This window comes from Lissotriton helveticus, chromosome 9 (assembly GCF_964261635.1).
Source record: "Lissotriton helveticus chromosome 9, aLisHel1.1, whole genome shotgun sequence".
Lineage (NCBI taxonomy): Eukaryota > Metazoa > Chordata > Amphibia > Caudata > Salamandridae > Lissotriton > Lissotriton helveticus.
Genome location: NC_136070.1, coordinates 600,238,258 through 600,260,235, shown reverse-complemented (window position 1 = coordinate 600,260,235; position 21,978 = coordinate 600,238,258). Strand labels below are relative to the sequence as shown.

Sequence of the window (21,978 nt, the reverse complement as noted above, 5' to 3'; positions counted from 1 at the left end):
ATAAGCATTTTACCCGACGCAGAGCCGTGTCTCAGGGGCAAAGGATTGTGGTGCAGGTGTCATGGCCTGAAACAGCCCAGTAGCGCAGTGGGGTCCACAATGACAACAGATGACATCAACGGAAACTAACAGGCATCCTGTGACTGTTAGCTCATTCCATCTTTTAGTCTCTTATGAAAATGTTTAGCAGCCTTAACCCATCGCCACAAAATCTGATCTCAGTGGTGTAATTTTAACAAAGCCATAAAAGTTTACAATCAGTATTATAAAGAGCGTTGGGCTAGTAAAGCCACTGCACCAATGACATTCAAAGGATGTTTTTGTACCCTAATACCTTTTTACTTTTTTTAAATAAACAAAGTGGCACATTACAAAGTAACACCTTTCCATGTATACTGTTAGTTTAATAGCCAGTACTCAAGGAGGTTCCTAAGTGCATCCAATAGACCTAATAGTGCCCACAGTGATCCAAAAGCAGTCACTCTACAGGACTGGATATTTTAAAATACCCCTTTTAAAGTCATTGTGTGCCCTGCAGAAACGAGGTATGAACTGCAAAAATATGCGCATGCTACCAGGAAGCAATGCCCAATATAAACTACAATAGAAATAATGTGAGCTACAAAAAGTGCGCCTGGAAATATGCCATTTACTGGTACAGGTGACATATGGCTAAGGACAGTGGGAATTGGGTGCTCCATCTGTCTCCTGAGGCACAGTTCACTTGAACCCAATGTAGGATGACTTAAATTTGAGCTTGGCTCAAAATGTAAAAATGTCAACTTTTGCTGTATGCACCGCAGACAAGCGATTTACTCCTGACACGTTTCAGGAGGTCAACTCAGCTGAACTGTATCAAGGGAAAATGTGAGGTACAAACTCCGACACATACAGAAAGAGGTGCTGTGAAACTTCTTTCCACATTTAATTCCTCAATTTGCTCTGCAAATTCGAAATTGGAGGCATTTACCTCACATACGGTAAATACTTCACTCTAGAGAATTGGTATTTTAGAAGCTGTCGATAAACGCAAAAAGATTAATACTCTTTATAGAATTTAATCTTTGTAATAACAGAACCCTGGTAAGCTTTTGCTCTATCCCATATGCTGTGAGGGGCAATGAGTTACTATAACAATTTGTGACAAACTATCACTGGTGAACATTTTTTTATCTAATTTGGTCTAAGCAATGCGGTAGATGCTTATACGGCTTACTTCAATTCCAATTTGCTTAGCAATAATTACTCACGTGTGGCCTTGGAGATGCTCCCTTGTTTCTCACAGTCAAGGGGGTCCACGGAATACAATTCCTCCTTGATTTTTATGTTTAATGAACCACCCGGTAAAATATTAGTAAACCCTGATTTAAAAAAGAAAAACAAGTAGTTGTATGAGGAAACTTTATATTTGAATACCTGTGTTCAATCATTAGAAAATTAAGAATTATGGTGTCTTGAACAACATTACATGACATTCACAGATAACAGGGACAATATTAATCAAATATTAATATAAGGAGCAGCATTATAACCAAAACTTCAATGGATGACAAAATCTAAGAAGCTGATAATGCAGTCTATTCTTTTCAAGAAAAACCAGAGGTAGGCCTCCACACATTTGTAATACTCTTAAAGTAGGAAGAGACAACACTGTGATCCAGATTCAAATAAGTACTTTGCATTCGTAAAGGCAGTGCTGCTGACTTTGAAAAAGCAAATGCACACAATGCAAGTCGCAAGGAAGTGGTATCCGTCTCACCTTGTTACTCACCACGGAATGCACTGCTGTTTTGCTATTGCATTTGTAAAGCATGGAATGGATAATGAATGCTGAAGGCCACGGTTGATTTACTAAATTTTAGGGGCGCCACAGAAGAGGAAAATTATGAGACCCCTCTATTTGAATGTGGCCTGATAACACAGAAAGTGACATCGGAATGTAATCACAGGAAGTGATATTGACTTATCATCCTCTTTGGTAACAGTGAAGCAACTTTACAAGAGGCGACTTCCTGGGACATCAAAGAAATTGATCAGAACATAAATAACAAGCCTAAATAATATGAATACCTATCTCCTATAGATTAATTAAGTGTATATGCATAGCTTGACTCTTACTATCTCCAAAGATACCCCACCTATCTTTTTCTGACAGGCCTATAGTGCTAGCACAATACCATACGCAAGTAACACCGGTTCCTAAAAGGCAGTTGAGCTGTGAAAGGGTAATAATAATGTAACAACTTGTTTTTAATTTAAGCAGCACTGCTGATGTCTGCAGTTTCTAAACACTGTAAATAACAGATGTTACGATTAGCCCATTTAAGGTACTTCGTTTATCAAACTCGACAGAGCGGAAGACTGAGCCTGCCTTGTACGATTGAGACTCAAAGCCTCCATAATGCCACATTTTATCAACAGCGGGACTTCTGTTCAGTGGCCTATTCTGCTGTCAGTAGGCCTGTGTCAATGTGCCAGGCACAGTCAGACTCCAGACCAAGGCAAGTGGTCATCTTTAGGGACATTAATGCAAAAAGCAGACTGGCTTGCCTTACCTTCTCCCACTGCCTCTCTACCCAAATCTCTCATCTCAACCCTCTCCTTCTCAACCTCTTATAAACATATATCTCTTTTTCGCTCCCTCTAATTATGCCTTGCCCCTGAAGTTCTCTTTTCTCTCGATGGTCTTTGTTTCCTCTTCCATGCTTACTGTTTTGCATTGCTTCTATTGCTCCCAAGCCCTTGCCTCTTCTTTCCCATTCTCGCCTTGCTGTTGTCTGTTTTCCCTTTCTCGTAGCCTCTCCCCTCTCCTTTGTCCCTCTCTTCTTGCAATTTGGTCCGTTGCTCTGTTTTTTTCTCCTTTTTACCACCAATACTGTCCTGTTCCCATATCAATACTGTCCCAGTTCCCCCTTTCATGCCTATCTCCTTCTTCCCTTCTTGGTTTTCTTTTGTCCTCTCCTACCCCTCCACTTCTCAAATGTTCTATTCTTTCCACCACCGCATGTTTTTTCCTTGCATCTTCTCTTCCTGTTTTCAGTTTTCTTCAGACCTTCTCCATCTCCTTCTATCCTCAAGCCTTATATTCAAAACCACCAGTGCTGCCAACTCCTCCTGTTCTTTACACTTCTTCCTCCCCTAGAGGTTGACTGGACTATGGACACTACACATTGGAAGGAGAATCAGGTATGTTAACAAAGGCCAAGGAGCATGGGAATGGGTCCATTACATGTTAATAAGGGCCTGAGACAAGGTTTTACATGTGAACGATTTGGCCTCAGTGAAGCCAAACTTTCAGTGAAAGGTCGGACAGGGGCCTCTCCAGAGGGATGGAGAGAGGAGATGTGATCTGTGTGCATGTCATGCAACTCTGTCCTGGGACGGAGCTACATGCACTCTTCAGTGGATGCGCGCTCTCTTCAGTGTAGGCCCAGGCAAGCTCATGCCAACACACATAAATATTCTTCTAGGTTTTGCTTGGAAGGCTTTACGGTTACACTGCAGAGCCCATCATTGGGGCAAAGCCAGAGAGACGTAGGTGGGCAGAGCTGGGTGTAGGTAGTGGACTGACATGGGCTCGGTGCTGCCACATGCTCTGCACATGCTTAGAACCGGCCCTGCAAAGGGCAAATCATAGCTATTTACAAAGTGTAAGCTGACAATATCCAGCAGCACCCGCTGTGTGTGTGGACAAGCTGTAGCCATCAAGAAGTGCAAACAATGGTCCTACAGACTACTGCATGCTTTCCAAAATGTCTAGTGTGCCACTTTTTGGGGGAATTGTGACCTATGACCATGCCCATTCACTGCCAATTCAATTCCTGTAACAGAGGTCTGCTGTACTAAGCAGGCCTCTGCATCAATAATCAAACCTGTTCGTAAAGAGGTGCAAAGCCAGCTTCTGCTTCATTCATATTAATAAGGCATGCAATCACTGTGCTGAGTCCCTCTGCACATTGAAGGATTAATGAAACTCAGAGAATTAATTCTTTGGAAAGGGAGGTACTCAGGCTACAACAGCACACTGAAGATTTGGAAAACCGAAAGCGGAGGAACAATCTACATATTTATGGTCTGCCTGAAACTTTGGAAGGAGATGATCCTGTTTCCTTTTTTTCCTCATTCCTGTCAAAGTTATTGGATATGCCCTCCCCAACCTCGCTTAACATTCAGAGAGCGCACAGTCTTGGTCCTCGCCCATCACTGTCTGCATCTCCAGTCAAGCCTAGAGGCCATCCTCTTCTTGAAATTTACTAACGTGTTGTCGGTCATCTCTGCAGCTAGGCCTGAACGTCACGTGTCTTGGCGGGGTAAAAGTGTGCTCCTTTTTCAGGATGTCTCCAATGCCACTGCAGCTAGAAGAAAAGAGTTTCTTATCCTTCGTGCTCCTCTTCGTTCTCTTGGGCCAGATATGGCCTCCTCCATCCTTGCATTTTCAAGGTGACTTTGCGGAACTGAAGAAGTTTATACATTCTCACACTTTGAATAACATGGACACTGCTGGTCCTTCCAATGGTTGATCATTTTATATTTTTTATTATGGTGTTCCCATTGTTATTGAATTGTAGTCCTATTTTGTGATTCCTCACCATATCTCATTTTGTCAGATGATAATTTTTGAAGGTTTTACCATACTTGATATCTCTTATGTTGTTCTCTTTTGTATTCTTGGAGATTTGTCCGATGTAGTTAACATGTTTGGTCCGTTTTCCTCACTGCTCTCTTCTTTCGCTCCTGGTGTGGCTCGGACTCCCCAGTCTTGAGCGTGTAATTCTCTTGTGTGTCGTCGCCACCCCAGTGTTATTTCTTTCTTGTCCCCAACAGGTATGTCTTTTCAGTCGTCCTTTGTGGATATGTACTGTCTCCTCTTTTAGCTTTTCTATTTCACTTTTTTATCTTTCCCTTTTCTGTTTTTTGTTTCCTTTCATTCTCTCCCTTTCTTCCCTTTTCCTGCTTTTGGTCTGAAGCTCTCTTTTCTTTCCAGTACTATATAATAACATGTTCTGTTCTATTCTTCTCTCTGTTCTCTTATGTGCCTTTTTATCTATCCTTGGGCTTGTTATATTGCTCTCCCTATGCTCCTTCACTATTGTCAATTTCCATTGTTTTTACTTCTATGGTTATTTTCTTGCATTCAGAGTTGTTACATGGAATGTAAAAGGTTTTATTAATCCTATAAAAAAGCAAAGAATTCTTTCACATTTAGCCTCTTATAATCCTGACTTAGTTTTATTACAAGAATCTCATTTATCAGAAGCTGTGGCTCTTAAGCTCAAACATAATTGGGTTGGTTCTGTTCTTGTCTCTCCTTCAACTACAAAGAAGAATGGTGTTATTATTTTATGTCACAAAAAATTGAAATGCTTTGTAGTTTTGCAAGAAATAGACACAGATGGTAGATGAATTTTAGTTAAATTACTCATTAATAATAATGTCTCTCTAACTGTTTTTAATATTTATGGTCCGACCCAACCAGATTAGGCTTACTGGCCTGCTATTACAAATAAATATATGCAACACAAAGATGAATTTTTAGGTTTCGCATAGCGTTGCAGTGCAACGCACTGTTCGCTTTGCGAAACATGCAGTATACAGTATACTGGGGGGAAGCTCCACCGACTTTTCGTCCATGATTTTCATTGGCTTTAATCAGAAATGCTGCATTCTGATTTGTTTCTGGCTTGTTTGTCCCTCCTCCTCATGTCCATGTCGTCATTTTAATCCTTCCATGGCTATCGGCCCTATTACTTTACAAACTCTTTTCTTCCTATGCCCTCCATTCCCTCCCGCAGTCTGTAACTTTTCTGTCCACCCTCCCCCCCTCCCGATCATGCCTTCTTGGAGGCAGGCACTTTTGTTTATAATGCAATAGGGCTCGCGTAAACCGAGTCCTATTGCATTTAGAAATGCTTGTTTTCTCTTCCGATTGGCTGGCTGGGTCGCACACTTTATTTTGCCTGACCTGTCCAGCCGCTATATTATGCATGCGTCGTCCATCAGCCGCTAAACAGACGCTCCTGCGCATGCAGCACTATTTTTTTCCGCTCCCCGCCTGCCGTCAACAACTTAAAACAAGATGCGGAGAGAAAACTGACCGAGTGGAGGGAGTGCACAAGAGCTCGGGTTTCTTGTTTTTATTTCGGTTTTGCCGTTGCTTGTCAATCATAGACGGCGTGCGCTCGTGTGCCTTACTTCTGCCTGCTCTGTCTGACGTGGAGGGAGATTTATTTGCCTAGTGCAGCTTTGCATCGCCGTAAGCCAGCCTGTGATTTCTATTGCCATGGAAAACACGGGAGGGGCAGTGCCGAATCTGCGCATTTTGTACAGTTCACCGGCCGTGGCCGGGTTTGGAGGGGATTCGTTTTGACATTTGCATCTCTGCGATGTAACCTGGTTACAAAGGTTTGTTTCCATGCACAGTCTGAGCAGGAAGAAACAGCAGCAGTGTGTGAATTAATAAGCGCGAGCGAGAGAATGCCCGGCCCGTGCACTATGAAGGGTATGTGCCATAGGTAAACACATTGGGGGCAGCCCCCGGCCAGACGCGGGTGCCAGTGAGGAGCAAATGTTGGAGGTTTAATTAGATGCGCTGTCATTGAACAGCTCGCGCCAACCCCGTCCCCTCTGCAGGTCAGGAAAAGGAGAGTTCTGCAGTGCAAAATGACACTTTAATAAGCTTAAGTTGCCAAACAACACATTAATCAGTATGTTTATTGATTCAAATATATCCTTTCTTTTTAATAGCGCAAGAGGTTGACAAGTATTAAGGTTTTTTCTGGAGGGGTATTGGAGATTTAGATAGCGCGAACTCGACCCAAAGTTTATCAGACAGAACGCTTCACATGAGCACTAGTTGCGTTGCAGACGGACACATACATTTTTCAGGGACAGGGAGATTATGCAATTTGCCCAGTATCACAGGATGTTGAGCGTCCTTGCCGAGACTCGAACCCGACACCCCAGATTAGAGGTGGACCGCTCGGTTATCCAGATGTTTCTACATTAGCTACCTGTTGTCCCGTGGCGGCTGGGCATTTCACTGACTAGGGCATGCAGTACTGCAGGTTTTACTGTGAACACCATTTGTTGTTTTTCTACTGTGGGTGGCATTTTCAATGGCACCGTTCTGTTGGTGACACTTTGCAGACTCTCTGCATGCTGGCATTGTGTTAAAATCACTGCACATTTCAGTAACTCAAACCTGCTGCTGCAGGTAACGCACTGCTAGTTTTATCCTTGGAGGCAATTGTAACCAGGTTATGGACCCATTTATTGATCGTAAATCACAGGTACATTTCATTCCCCATAAAACCCATAAACAATTGATGACATAATAACACAGACCCATCAAGTAGATGCCTGGAGACTATGTAACCCAGAACAAACATAATTTTCCTTTTTCTCCCCACCACATGGCTCGTTATCCCGACTGGATTACATTTTTCTATCCAAACCTCTAGCTCAAAATCTTAATTTGTCTTCCAACTAACCCATTTTAATCTCTGTCCATGCTCCAGTGATTTTGGATTTTGATTTGCTCCGTTTGAAGCCCAAATCTTCTAGATGGAGACTTAACAATTTTTTTTACAGGATGCAGCTTTTCCATCTTCTTTTCTTTGAATGAAGGTCCATCTATAGCCCCTGCTTTGGTATGGGATACCTTTAAAGCCATCGCCCGTGGATTCATTATTGATTTTGTAACAAGGAAAAACAAACGCACTCACATTCAGCATAAGGATGTATTAACGAATATTAAGTGCTTAGAACATCAATTTTACACTTCCTCATCGGATTCTACTGTGCAGGAGCTTAATTGCACTAAGATAGAGTTTAACAAGATCTCCACTGACAATGCTTCATCTATTTTACTTCGTAGCAGTGCCCGCAATAGAGTTGGTTCACTCTTAGCTAATTACCTTAAACCTAGAAAAGAGAGGACGTTGATAGACTATTAAGTTCGCGGAGGGTAAGCATCTTCGTTTTGAAGATCCAGAAATCCTTGATGAATTTACAACATTTTATAAGAAATTATATACTCCAGAAGCGCTCACATCAAATTCTCTTATTGATTCTTATTTAAGTAATATTCCATCTCCTTCATCCACTGATCTTGATTTTGATTCCCTAGACGTGGATACTTCGCTCTAAGAAATTACTAGTTCTCTTAACTCCCTAAAGAAAAAAAAAATCCCCTGTGCCAGTTGATTTCTCAGTAGAATTTTATTGACACTTTTCAAATTGTCTCCTTTCTCAAACTTTTTAACCTCTATAAATACTTCTGCACGACTGGTAAGGCAATCAGTACTTTCTTAGGAGCCTCGATTTTATCTCATTCATAAAGAAGGTAAAGATCCTAAACTCTGCAAAAATTATCGCCCCATATCCTTGTTAAATGTGGACTATAGAATTGTTCCTAAATTATTGACATTACATCTTGAATCACTTCTACCCCGTCTATTTGGTCCAGAACAATGTGGTTTTGTTAAGGGCTGATTAACCTCTGATAACTCTTGGTTATTTTTCAATGTTTTAAATAAGGCTTCTACTCTATCTCATTCCCTGGGTGCAATATCTATTGATGCAGAAAAAGCTTTCAATAGAGTTGAATGGTCTTTTTTATTTGAGTCACTCCGTTGGCATGATTTTGGGCCTAAATGCATCTTCCTGTTTTCTTTACTTTATACAGCACCTACTTCTTTCATTATAGTTAATGGTCGATTTTCGCTTCACCGCGGTGTCCGACAGGGTTGCCCTCTATCTCCTCTCCTTTTTACTCTTTCCCTTGAGCCCTCTCTGGCTCGCATCAGTCATAACACTTCTATTTCTGTTTTTCTATTTGGAGACCAACACTTGAAGCTCTCTGCCTACGCGGATGGTATCTTACTCTTTATTTCTAACCCAGAACTTTCTATTCCCCCATTATTACAAGAATTTACAGATTTTTTGGCGGTATAGGGTTATGAAATCAATTCGGATAAAACAGGGATTCTTCCTTTATTCAAACTCTGTTCTAAACATCATTTTGATCCAACTGGATTCCATTGGAATAGTTCTAAAATTAAATACTTGGGGCTGTGGTTCACCAACTCTATTTCAGACACAATCAAAATAAATATGAAAGAAACTCTTGATCGGATTTCCAAACTACTCTCCTCCTGGAATCCTCTTTTTCTTTCTGGGTGGGGTCGTCTAGATTATATCAAGTTGATGATCACCCCCATTATGTTATATATTCTCTCAATGATTTCAATCCACATTCCTTCTATCTATTTAAAAAAACGTGACTCTTTACTTTCCAAATTTTTGTAGAACAACACAAAATCCAGAATCTCTTTATCCCATCTTAGAAAACTAAAATCCACTGCAGGGGTGAATTTTCCAAATTTGAGGTTATATCATAAAGCCTTTTGTCTTAAACAAGCCACTTACTGGCTTACTGGCTCCAAGCGAATATTTCTTCTTACACCTCTTTATGGGTAAATATTGAGCGTCTTCTCTGTTCCCCTTTCTCTTTCCCGGAAGTTCTGGCTTTCATGGCCAAAACCAGTCTCACATCTCTTCCATTATTTAAACACACTTGCTCATTGTTAAGACCTTATTGTCAACCAAAGAGAATGACTAGAAACATGTTCTTGGGTTCTCCTCTATGGCATAATCGTTTTCTCATCATTAATAATAAGCCTCTATTCTGGAGCCCCTGGAGATATAAAGGTATCCTCTGGGTTTAGGACATATTCGATGGCACTTATCCTTGTTCTTTTCCCCTGTTCCAAACTAATTTTAATTGTCCTTGCTTGTTTCTGCATAAGTTTTTATTGCTTATGGAAGCACTTTTAGAAGCCTTCTAATTCCCTTCCTTCTGAAGATTCTTGGTCTACCCAAGATCCACTTCTTAGAATCCTGTCAGTATCCCCAAAGGACTCTCTTATTTATAAATCTCTGAATTTCACAGTCCCGGAACGATCTAAGACTAAGAAAGAGCTCACCTGGGAGGTAGATTTTGGTTGCGAATGGAGCAATGAACTTTGGAGCAAATTATGGACCAGATCGTTGAAAATTTCTAGATCTGCTTCTACTACTCAATCTATGTTTTTTTTTTACCACAGACTTTATTTCACTCCCACTTCCACTGCCAATTTTACACACTCTAATAATAAAACCTGCTGGTCTTGTGATCATCCCTTGGCTGACCTCCATCACCTCCTTTTTTCGTGCATTCCCATAGCTTCATTTGGTTAAAAATTTGGCCTTGGATCTTGAATATTTTTAAAATTAATATTCCCTTATCAAACTCCCTCTTGTTAGTGGGAAGTTTATCAGAATCACTTGGGATATGATCTCATGAACGTGGGCTGTTTGACCTCATGTTAGCTTTAGCTTTTCAACAAATTACACTCAATTGAAAATGCCCAAATAAGCTATCAGTTAAATCTTGGTGGAACACTGTATGTCATTACCATAAATTGGACACAGCTTTTGCCTCCCGTTGCAACCCACAGATATATAGAGATCTTTTTTGGTAACCCCTAATGGTTTATTTAAATAAACCCTCTATTTCTCAGATTTCTAGTAACCGGTCAGAAAACTTTCAACCTCTATGAGTTTCTTTTATTTCTTTTATATCTTTGTCTTTTTTCTCCTGTTTAATATCAATCATATTGTAATATTCCTATGGAAAATATGTTAATTGTATCCTTTATTATTCTGATGAGTATTTATTGCTAGTTTATCTTCACTTATAGAGTATATTTTATTTCTCCCTTTCCCTATATAAACCCTAAAAATTTATATTAGCTTTCAGATATCTTTTATGGCATGTTTTTATTACATATGTTTGTTATTCTTAATATGATAACATTTTGCCTATGTTGTATGATGTACAATACATTATTAAAGCTTCTTAAACTTTTTTTAAAAAACAGCGCAGCACAGCTTTAACTACTTGAGAACATAAATACTGAACTGTTCAATAAAGGTGCCAGCCAGGAACTCTTATTTTTAATTTTTATTGTTCTCAATAATAACCTTTCCCTTTGTGGTGCAGCGTTTTCTTCCTCAAGGCTCAACTTTATGGTTGATGGTTTTATTTCTTTTAAGGAGGATCATCTAATCCAAAGGGCTGTCTGGGGCTATTTCCTCAAGATAAGTCGAGCAGCGATTTCAGTCACAGGATGAAGCATTTAATCAAGCCATAGATGAAAGACACTGCCACAATCAAGAAGTATAAAGCTCCTATAGAGAATGCCTGCCAGAGATGATGATGCTATTGGAATAGATCAGGAATGATGATGGTTCTCCTAAATGGTGGTAGAGTTTAAAAGAAGTAGGTTAGGACTAGCCCAGGACATAAGAATTAGTTTGAGTCTATTCGGGCAGCAGCACACAAACCTAAACACAGACACACCTGGGATATGGTTTGCTCGATACCATAAACAAATGCTATTTAACACTAATTTCAGCTGCTGGAGTCTTTACTAGGTGAGGAATGTTCATTGTATAAAAGGGGAAAATGTATAAAAGTGTATAGAATAGGTACCTTACCTTCTCTTCCCGCACTATCCTGATCTGTCATACTGGGGTCAAACTCTTCACCAATTCTCAAATTGGGGCCAGAATTAGTAACACAATATCCTGTTAGAAAAATACAAGCAAGTACATCGAAATTGTAATTGTTAGTTTGTGAAACTGGAAATTTAATGCATCAGAATGTGGATGATAAAGTGAGTGGCTAGGTATTTTTGACAGAAGCCTTTTGAATTGGGAAAACCACATTTATTATAATGGAAAATAAACAGCACTACTAGAAAACTCGCATTATGTATTCACATATATATTGCTGTGACTAGTCCTTTATTATTAAAGAATTAATATGGGATCAGGATGGTCTAGGAGGATATCGTCATTAAATGCAGCAATTAACCTCCCAAATCCACTTAGTCCCTTTTCCAATTTAACACAAGCTTTTGGCATGGAGGTAGCTGAGAGGAAAGGAGGTCTCATTGTCTCAATCATCTCAGGTGAATCTACCAGAATCTTTGCAGTCAAGAACGAGCTCCCAGCTAACATCAGACGCTCCCCGACCCTGCACACCTTCAGGAAGAACCTCAAGACATGACTCTTCGACTGAACCAGAGCTGCAAACCCGCACATTGAGACCCTCACAGGTGAGTAGCGCACTCTATAAAGCCCTGATTCATTGATTGATTGAGGTAGAACTAGACTTAGGGTAATACCATATACATGTACGTGCTTGTAAACTGACAGTGTAATTTAGATATATGAAGCATATGCTTCCATCTACCCCAAGACTAACTTCTGTGTGCTGTGGATCTAACATGTTGGTGTTGAGTAGAAATACTCGCAAAAACAACAGTTAGCTATACTATGTAATTAAAAAATAATATTTAATATGTAAGTAATACAAGCACCATTAAGAATTTAAAAACTATGCTTAACTAATAAATACATCTATGTATGCTAAACCCACTTCTACAAGTTCTACATTAATAATCATCAGAATAAATACTTATACACCGAATTACTCTACTGTCAATAAACATTGTCATTGAAAAGATATGCTTAGAAATTGCTGATAAAAACCGGTACTGGGAAATAATTGCATTATTTAACTTCAATACATTCTTGGGTTTGCTTGGTATAAAGTATAGGTATTCTTTTGAAGTAGCTTAACGTTAGGCCTGCAAGTTATTTGCCATTAGGTTTAAATGTATATCTCAAAGGTGCTTTCCCCTCAGTTAATTGGATGTGCTAGTAACTTCTCAGTAGAATAACATCGCAGTTTATGAAGTATTGTCATCATTCATTCATGTACTCAAATAAAAACACAGCTCAATATGTTTACTTATGGTACAGACATTTTGGAATACTTTGACAGATTTCTGTTAAGCTCGGTATACTTATGGGGCTGTACAAATGTTTTTTACATTTCTTATCATTGACTTGGAGATATCTCTTCCAGGCAGTATGAGTAATGGCTCTTCTATCCTTCACTCAGCTGTCAATCAGAAGAAAAAATATATATACATGCCAAATTAATTCCATTATCTCCCAGTTATCTAGGAAATGGAAAGAACGCACTCTAGGCCAGCTGCCAATCTGCAATATTTATTCCACAAACAACGATCAGGCACAAAAATAAAACACCCAACACGTTTCAGTCACCAGGAATAAATATTGTAAATTGGCCACTGCCCTCAAGTGCGGTCCTTCCTTCCTGTATATCTGGGAGTTGGGAAATATTGATCCCCTCTGTCATCATGTTTACCGCAATCTCTGCTGGAAAAGAAAGGCCACTTTCTGAAAAAAGTAGACAATTTGAGATAACTCAAAGTGTCTTGTATGGGACAGAGGATGCAACCAAGTTCTTACCCACAAATTATTCTCCCTGGGATCACCAAGTGTTGTTAGACTGCCTTTAAATCAATGATAATACCGGATTTTTATCTGTCTCCTCACACATTATTGGTGACACTATGTGTGGACCTCAAAGCTGCTCTGTGTTTCATCTATTTTGCAGAATGTGTAATTGTGCATTACCTCTTTTTAAGAAATATATGTATCCCCATCATTGTAAAAATATTGTTGTTTGTATGGGTTAAACATATTTTCTAGAGCTAGAAATAACAACATGGACAATCCTTTCGGCTTGAATGAAGGGTAGTGGAGGACAGAATTACAGCAGTTTCCACTTTAACTCATAGCCACCAGAATAAAGGAACCCACTGATTGACACTGAAGAATTTTGGAACTGGAGAAAAAGCTCCATTCGAACCCTTACTCCTGCAGACTTGTGTTGCAGTCAAGAGATGACCAAATTTGAGAGCTAAATAAGTAAATTTGAAATTCCTTGTCAGTTAATCCATGAGTTTAGAAATAGGGACACAGGGCAGATCCAATGGAGCTTCACTTCCCACAAAGCTCCCTTCACTTGAGTTACGCTCCTGCACTGTGGTGGTGGTGTAGCGGGTTAGCAGTGGATATTGATGGAGGAATGGGAAGTCCATCAGGAGATCCTGCTCATGGACAGTGGGTCCACACTCATCTGGGGATTTGGAGGTTTTCTATCCCCTCTAACTGGGCTGCATATTCATGAAGATGGTGGCAGAAGTCCAACTCCTAAGGGAAGGATGCAACCTAGACTAGAATAGGCAGATCCTCATGGGATATCAGCATGTGGAGGGCAATGCAGATGGAGGATCTTTGGTGAGAGCAGTTTTCTCTCCCACAGAGCAACGGTCTTTGGAGTCTAGCACACATTTCTATGCTGGGTTAAGTTATTTGGACCAGAGAAAACTCCTGATTCTTTGTACCAGGTGGGAGTGGACGGACACTTGGAGAAAATGTTTCTGAAAGGAACGGAAACTAAAGACTCAAAGAGAAAAGAAAGATTTCTTCACACAGAAAGCATTGTCCACCAGTGAATGTCATGAGACTGACTCTGAGATGGGTGCGGCGTTGGCCTCAGGCGTATCCCAAGGAGAGCTGGCAGTGATGTCTGTGCTTAAAGACTTGCAGGCAGCAAAGCTGCCAACAGATTGAAAATAAGATTTTGTTATTGTAGGATGTACTGGAGACAATAACAAATAGCGAGGGTTGTAATGAGTAAGCTGGGGGAATTTACATAACTCTGTAGGCATGAGAGGAAGGCAGAGAGAGGTGGTGGACCAGAGAAATTATTTTAACCAATCTTATTGTCTTTCCTGGAGTCCCAAAGTGAACTCCTGGAAATGAGGGGAAAGCCCCTTGCCCGAGGACACTAGGTTAGTTCCCCGCTGATGAATCAGAGGCTTGAAGAGTTTGCTGAAGAGCTAGTTGCACAACGAAGTAGTGACGGCTGATGGTGATTCTAACATAGATCTTAGGAAGGCCATAAGGCCCTCAGCAAGGCTATGGAAATGTTCAGGTGGACATACACTAATCCCAGACAAACGGCAATGAAACTTAAAACAAAAGTGAGAAGATTGGATCTTCGTTGGAAGGGTGCAAAAATGCAGATTCCCAAATATGACTCAAGTCCCACATCAAAAGAGACAGGAGCACCAGAAAATCAAGAATGTGAAGCTTCACTATTTTTACTGGCGACCGTAAGAGTGAAACATGAAAAGAATACATTTTTTCACAACCATAGGTGGACTATGAAATGGCCTTTGTTCTTGCAACAATAGTTAAATTGTTCAACTGCTGTTCACATATCCCATATTGGTAAGTGCTGTCTAGCACTTGTGGTGCCTGATGTCTTATTTCACAACTTAAGGACGTTTGGTACTTTCATTCTGGTGCATTGATTGTGGATTGTGATGCCTGATTGTTTACCCCCTCTTTTTAACTACTCCTAAGCCCTCGCCATCGACAAGTCCCATGACCACACTACGAAGACTAAAGAGACTATAAAATATGCCTTAATTGTTATTTGGGAGTTATGACCCGGAGTGACTATCGTTATGGGGAATGTTCCATTTATATTATGCCGAAAAGTCAGTGTTTATGTATGTATGGTTAAACTTGCCTTCTAATATCAGGGACACCATCAGTGAAGAGTCATTGTCCCTGTGGACACTGCTCGGTATGCAGCCAGACAAAAAATTAGCAAAAAATGTACGTTGAGTTTAAGATCACTCAGCGTACAAAAACAGTTCACTAACTGCAGCACTTTTCCTTGCAGTCACATACGACAGTATAAGAATACATAAAATTAAATTATGTATTCAAAAGCATAAAAGTGCTGTTGGGAATGCTATTTACAAAACGAAATTTACCTCCTATTTCACGGAAACCATACATATTGAAGTCTCTGTAATGGACTGTCCTCCAAAATTCATCAAAACTGGTGGGAAAACTATAGAATGTGAATTGCTAGGTTTGAGCAGAAATAATTAAAGAGTCTGAGTAGTAATTGGAGTGAGGTTAGCTCATGAGGCCCGGGAACTCAATAACACAGATAGGTGGATGATTTGCAATTTGATTTTCAAAATCAAAATAAATACGTCATTGTCAATTATTTCCGACCTGTGTCAGGATCCCCAAAGTTTTCCATTTCAACTGCATTCTTAGCATCCTTTAAATGTTGATTTGGCATGAATAACACTTCAGGTTCAGCGGCAAAAAGTTCTATGAAAAAGAAAATAATGTATTTTCACTTTCCACAGCATGAATTTGTATTCAAATAGCTAATTAATTTATTTAACATAAACACTGCAAGCCCATCACCAATAACCAGCCACACAAAAAACGTACAATTGTAAAGAGGAAAAAAGAAGGTACACTCAAGTAATTATAAACACATAATTAGTACTATAGTTGCATATAGACAATGGAACTGCAGACGTAGACTGGAAGGAACAGACGTGCATCACATTCAATAGTGGTAAACAATTGGAAGTTATGGTAATATTTGTATCAATTAATGTATAGACATGGCAGGCAAATCATGAGACAATGTACACACTGTCCCTTCTTCACAGACAATTGGAAATCAGGACCAAAACTCCACACTCCTAGAAATCACTTTCCTTCTGCATGCTAGTAAAGTTACAAGCTTCAATTTCAATTTATTTTATGTTTGTTACATGCCAACAAAGTGGACATACAAACACTAACAGCCATTACAGTGTTGAAATTTTAAAATTCACTTCATACATCTAAACTATTAAGATAAACATTTACAATATTCATGCTTATTCTATTACATCAGATCAATCTTTAAAACTTTACCCAATCCTCACATTTCTTTGTCTACATATTATTTTCACTGAAAAAATTAAATGTTACAGTGACGCTTTCGTTAGACAAAAATGTGAGTGCCAAAGTACTGCATTAAGCACCGTTTTAAACTAACAAAATATACTGAAATTCACCAGTTATTGTTATCTCTACTAACTATAACTCGTGCCTTATGGTAACTATAACTCTCACCCCCGCCATGCACAATCTTGTGATCAAAGATGTAATTTCAGATATTGCAGTGATGTTATCAACAGTGTCATAGAACGTGTCATGAGTGATGTAATAGGGGAGGTAATTAGAAGTGCATGGCGAGGGCATAAGTTATAGTTACTAGAGATAACTATAACTGGTGAATTTCAGTGACTTTTTAAGTTTTAAACTTTACATTGGTATTGAAAGTTTCACCTAACTATAACGTCACTTAAACCTTTGTTTTTTTTCACTGACTTTCTAGGTGTTTTTTAACATACAGTAATATTTTATTACCATACGTAAATCCAAAACACCAAACAAGCACTGCCATCATCAACGTGCTACGTAGGGTTGGTCACAGGACCTGCCATGCAGTCCCCCTCCCCAAGCCCACTATTGGCCCTGGCGTCTCCTCCCCGGAGGCACAAAAAATATATTATTATTCGGGAGGGAGTGGAATCCCTCCGCTATCCTAAATGGGTCCCCATCCCCCACGGTCATACTTTAAATAGAGGGCAGGGGGTGCATAGCCCCCCTTCCCAAGCCTCGAAGACCCTATCCCTCGAGGCCATACTTTAATTATAACCTAAATAGCATAAATTAATTATAGGAGATGTGGCGCTTGGTCCCCCCTCCCGAGCATTAAGAGGCCCCGGGACCCCTTAATTCTCTAAATGCACTTGGGGCTCTCACAAAACATACAGATGGGGCTGCAGAGGAAGCCCCCGCAGCTCAAGCCAGCTCCCGCATGGTAAAGAGCCTGCACGAGGGATGGGGTCTCAGGGAAGTGGTGAAACGTGTTCCCTTCCCCTCTAGTTACTGTTTGACCCAAGGGATAGTGCCCCAGGGGCCCATTTGGACTCCGGGAGAGGTGCTGCGTGGCCCCTTCCTTAAAACTAATGTGTTTGGCCCCAGGGGGTGGGGTCTGTTGGACCTCTTAAGGTTCCAGAAGGAAGTAAGCATGTCCCATCCCCTTTTATCATAAACCTGGCCCCGGGAATGGGGACCCTGGGACCCATCTGTGGCTTGGGAAGGTGGGCCACATGCCTCCTTCCCAGTATTTCATAAAAATGACATGGCTGGCGGGTGTTAATTTATTTTGCTTTGTTTTAAAAGCCACAATCGCGTGGCACTCCAATGGGGCTGCAACTTTAAAAAAAATATTTTGGCTACACAGGGCCTAGAAGGGCATGGTATTCCGGACCTGTCCGCTTAAATTTTTTTTTTAACTAATCGCAGGATAGGTGACTAAATCACTGAGTCCCAAAATGGCTGCCTGCAACATGTTTCCTCATGTTGCAGGCAGCCAATCTGAGGCTTGCTCTTGCGGAAGCGATCTAGATGGCCCATGGGTAAAGAAGCCCCCTGGGCCAATCAGACAGCTCTATTTTTTATTTGGATCGAGAGGCTCCCACAAGAGTCTCTCAAACCCAACTGTCCAGATATACAAACACTTTTGGTGCTTAATATCTCCAAAAGTACTGAAACGATTTACACCAAATCACAAAAAGCAGGCTTTCTGGACTAAAAGCTACAGCAGCTTTTCATTAACCTTTGAATCTGTACGTGTCTAAAAACTGAAACTAACTGTTGTGGACGTTTATTTAGCAGACAAAAAACAAGATGGGCCTAAGAGTTTGCAACACTTGCATACATATTTGGCTTAGTCTCTTTATTATAAGAGGTATTTGTCCAACTTCCAGCAAATTCTACTGAATGGAGCCACTCCACCCTCCTCATTAGCATCTAACCTCTTGTGATTGTATAATGAATAAATATTTCTGGGCATGGGTCTACTTGCTGTCAATACTATGCAATTCCAATCTCCATATTGGAGTTTCTTATCAGTAGTTTTATCTCTATCTTCTAACCTAACAGCTACCTACTCTTCGCCTCAGGTCCCAGGTGTTCCAAAATTCATGTTCTAGTTGTAAGCAAAAGACCTGGTGACTCTTCACCGACTGACTTTTTTATTATATGCGATTCTGTTCCTTCTACTTTCAAGTCTGCCCGATGTAAATGTGATAAAACCTTTGCATGGAATTTATACTTAACTCTAATCTTAATGCAAAGGTTGATGCCTCCTTCCACAATGATAACAAGTTTACCAAAAAGCCATCTCCACTCTCGCAAGAATTTTCACGTTTCCAAGAAATCATTTCAGAGCCATTTAACAACAGGCATATAAGCTTTGCTTCAACAGAATGTACTAACATCTCAATTGACCTTCTACCGATTTCGTTGTCAACTTTATGAAGAGCTCCAGCTGCCATTTTTGAACAAGGAACCATTCTTTTTGCGTGGACCATGGGTAGATTGCTTGCAAAGTTTATCCCTAGATATGCATAACAGTGTACACCTTTCAATTCCTTTCCATCTAACTTTAAAGTGTTCTTCAGCTTGAAATTTCTCATCCTAAACGTTTTGTCTTCTGAATATTTAATTTTAAGAATTTTTCTTGACAGCATTGACGGAATCGTTCAGTGGTCTCTGAAGGCCAATGGGAGGTCAATCAAATATTATAGTACCATCTGCTTAGTAGACACTAAGGCCCAGATGCATCAAGCAAAAAAGCGGTCGCAAACTGGCAGATTCTCAGAATCTGCATCTTTGCAACCGGTATTTTTGCATTTCGGATGCATCATCCCAAATGCAAAAATCGCAATTAAGGAATCTCTAAATTGAGATTCCTTAAACTGAGATTGCATTTAAGGAATCCCAAATTGAGATTCCTTAAATGCAATGCATCAAACAAAAAAAAATAGCGATTTCGCTAATAGGAGTAGCAAATTACCATGAAGTTGAACTTCATGGTAATTTGCAAAAACTTAGAAAAATGCACTTTTGTGCATTTTTCAAAGTTTCATGTTGCGCGCCCACATGCCCTAAGGGCATGTCTGTGCGCAACATATGTGCACAGATCAATTTCAGGGGTGCAACAGGGTGTCCTTTGGACACCCCTGCCCCCTTGAAATTGCATTCTCAATTTGCGATTCTCTAATTGAGAATCGCATATTGAGAATGTCTTCCCATTCATTCCCATGGGCCTCTAAGCCCATAAGAATGAATGGGGAGGTATTCCTTAATTGCGACTCGCAATTTGCGAATCGCAATTAAGGAATATTAAGATTTCTTGATGCATTGCATTTTGCAATTCCTTATTTGCGATTCCTTATTTTTCGCAATTAAGGAATCGCAAAAAGCAATGTTGATGCATGTGCCCCTAAGGGCCTAATGACGATGGCGGTTGGTCGGACTACCGACCGCCATCGTATTGGGCAGGTGACCGTCCGACAATGAGTCGGCGATTACCCCCAGCCTAATATGATCAGACTGGAAAGTGCTTTTTTCTACTGTGACTTGTGCTGCGGCCCAGGAAAAGGGCTGCAGCACTAGTCGCAGTAGAAAAAAATGCTTTGTGCACATACATGCACTGGGTACCAGGCACCATGTGGGTACACAGGTACATGGATGTGTAGATGCAGTGCATGTGCCCCCAGGGCTACTTAGCTGTTGCCCATGGGGGATAGGGGCCATCTTCCCCGCAAAGTCTGTTTCTGTCTGCCTTTTGATGGCGGTGGAACCACCATGAATAAGCAATCAGAAAGGCATAGACTAATCCATATGACGGTGCAGGCACCGTCTCGATTGTAGGGACAGGATTCCGACAGCTACCCCGATGGGCTTTTGGATACTGTCAGAGGCAGCAGTCTTACCCCCCCCCCCCGACCACTGCGGTCTAACCAGCTGCATCAAAATTTGCTGTGGATATTGGGTGGACCGCCATTGACTGCCTGTCGGTGGCGATCTGCCCGACATCGTAATTAGAGCTTATGTATCTCTTAGCTCCATGTTTAGTGGAAAACTTTGCTCTTTACTAAGGAGTACAGGAGCATTAGCGATAGTTTTTTTCTATATCCACAGGGGGGATTACTACAACATTTACAATACCAGTGTTGTATATATGACTGTGTCCATGCTAACATTTTGTTAGTCTGCAAGAAATTGTGGCAGGCTGGACTGGATGAGCTGCAAAGATAGATAAAATTTTACCATATTTAGCTATTTTAACAGCCAGTTTACGTGCATTTCACAAACACAGTTCGCCTTAACTTAAGAAGCCTTTAAAATGCCACTTTTTCATAGACAAGGTGTTATAGACCACTGTATTTTGGTCCCAATGGGCAATATCATAATCATTTTAAATATTACTTCTGTTACTCCCGAAGGCATCTGGATTGAATTACAATCCAACATCGTCTTCCATAATGGTAAAAAAACTAGTGCTGCTCTGTATACATGTGAGTTTTTTTGCATGCAAGTGCATGTTTATATCTTTGTCCTAATGCAAACTTTGTCAGCAGAAGAGTATCTGGTACCAAATGAGTAATCAAGAATTAAAATCCTTGTTTTCGTTTGAAGTGCAACTGATTTTGTCACATCCCTTTCCCGTACCTTTTTTACCTCTCATCACTTGGTAGTAACTGCCATGTCAACTGGCAGGAATCCAATCCAGGAATCAGGGGAGTGTACCAATGCAAGGCAGGAGGTAAAAGACCTAGCCTGGCAGGTGATGTAAAGGTGAAGGCGTGAAGTCTGCTTGGGAGTGGAGTAAGAAGATGACCATTTCATGGACTGGAGTGGGTACATGGATTGCATACAGAGGAGTATAAATAGAATTTCCACTCTGAGGGTAAACATTGGGAGAATAAGCCACACTAACTGGAACCCCATACATGCCATTCCAAAGTTTCTGCTTGCACTCATGGTAATGACAATTTGAAACACACCTTAGTCTTTCCAAAGTTGGCACCCTGTTGAAATGGCAGGTCGACAATATAGGTATTTGGAAAAATATGATCCAACAATGCATCTACTGTTTTAAGATCAAGAGAGATCAATTCTGCTCTGCTACTTTGTTTTAGAAAAAGCAAATACTACCATGTATCTTTAAGTCCTGAAGGTCCCTGGAGCAGGCATCTCCCTTTTCTTTAGGACTCAATGAAAATACTGAGGTTGCAATGAGAGGACCTGTTAAGAAAG

General features: G+C 40.4%; 1 protein-coding gene across 1 annotated transcript in view; it reads right to left on the bottom strand.

Annotated features, from left to right (window-relative positions):
• Positions 1 to 21,978, bottom strand: part of LOC144781657 (uncharacterized) — a 67,387-nt gene that overhangs the window by 28,854 nt on the left and 16,555 nt on the right. The window contains exons 3-7 of the mRNA XM_078660622.1: positions 21,877 to 21,966; positions 16,027 to 16,128; positions 11,542 to 11,631; positions 9,494 to 9,508; positions 1,251 to 1,370 (exon numbers count right to left, since the gene is read on the bottom strand). Of these exons, the coding sequence (XP_078516748.1) occupies positions 1,251 to 1,370; positions 9,494 to 9,508; positions 11,542 to 11,631; positions 16,027 to 16,128; positions 21,877 to 21,966 (417 nt within the window). The remainder of the gene's footprint in view (positions 1 to 1,250; positions 1,371 to 9,493; positions 9,509 to 11,541; positions 11,632 to 16,026; positions 16,129 to 21,876; positions 21,967 to 21,978) is intronic.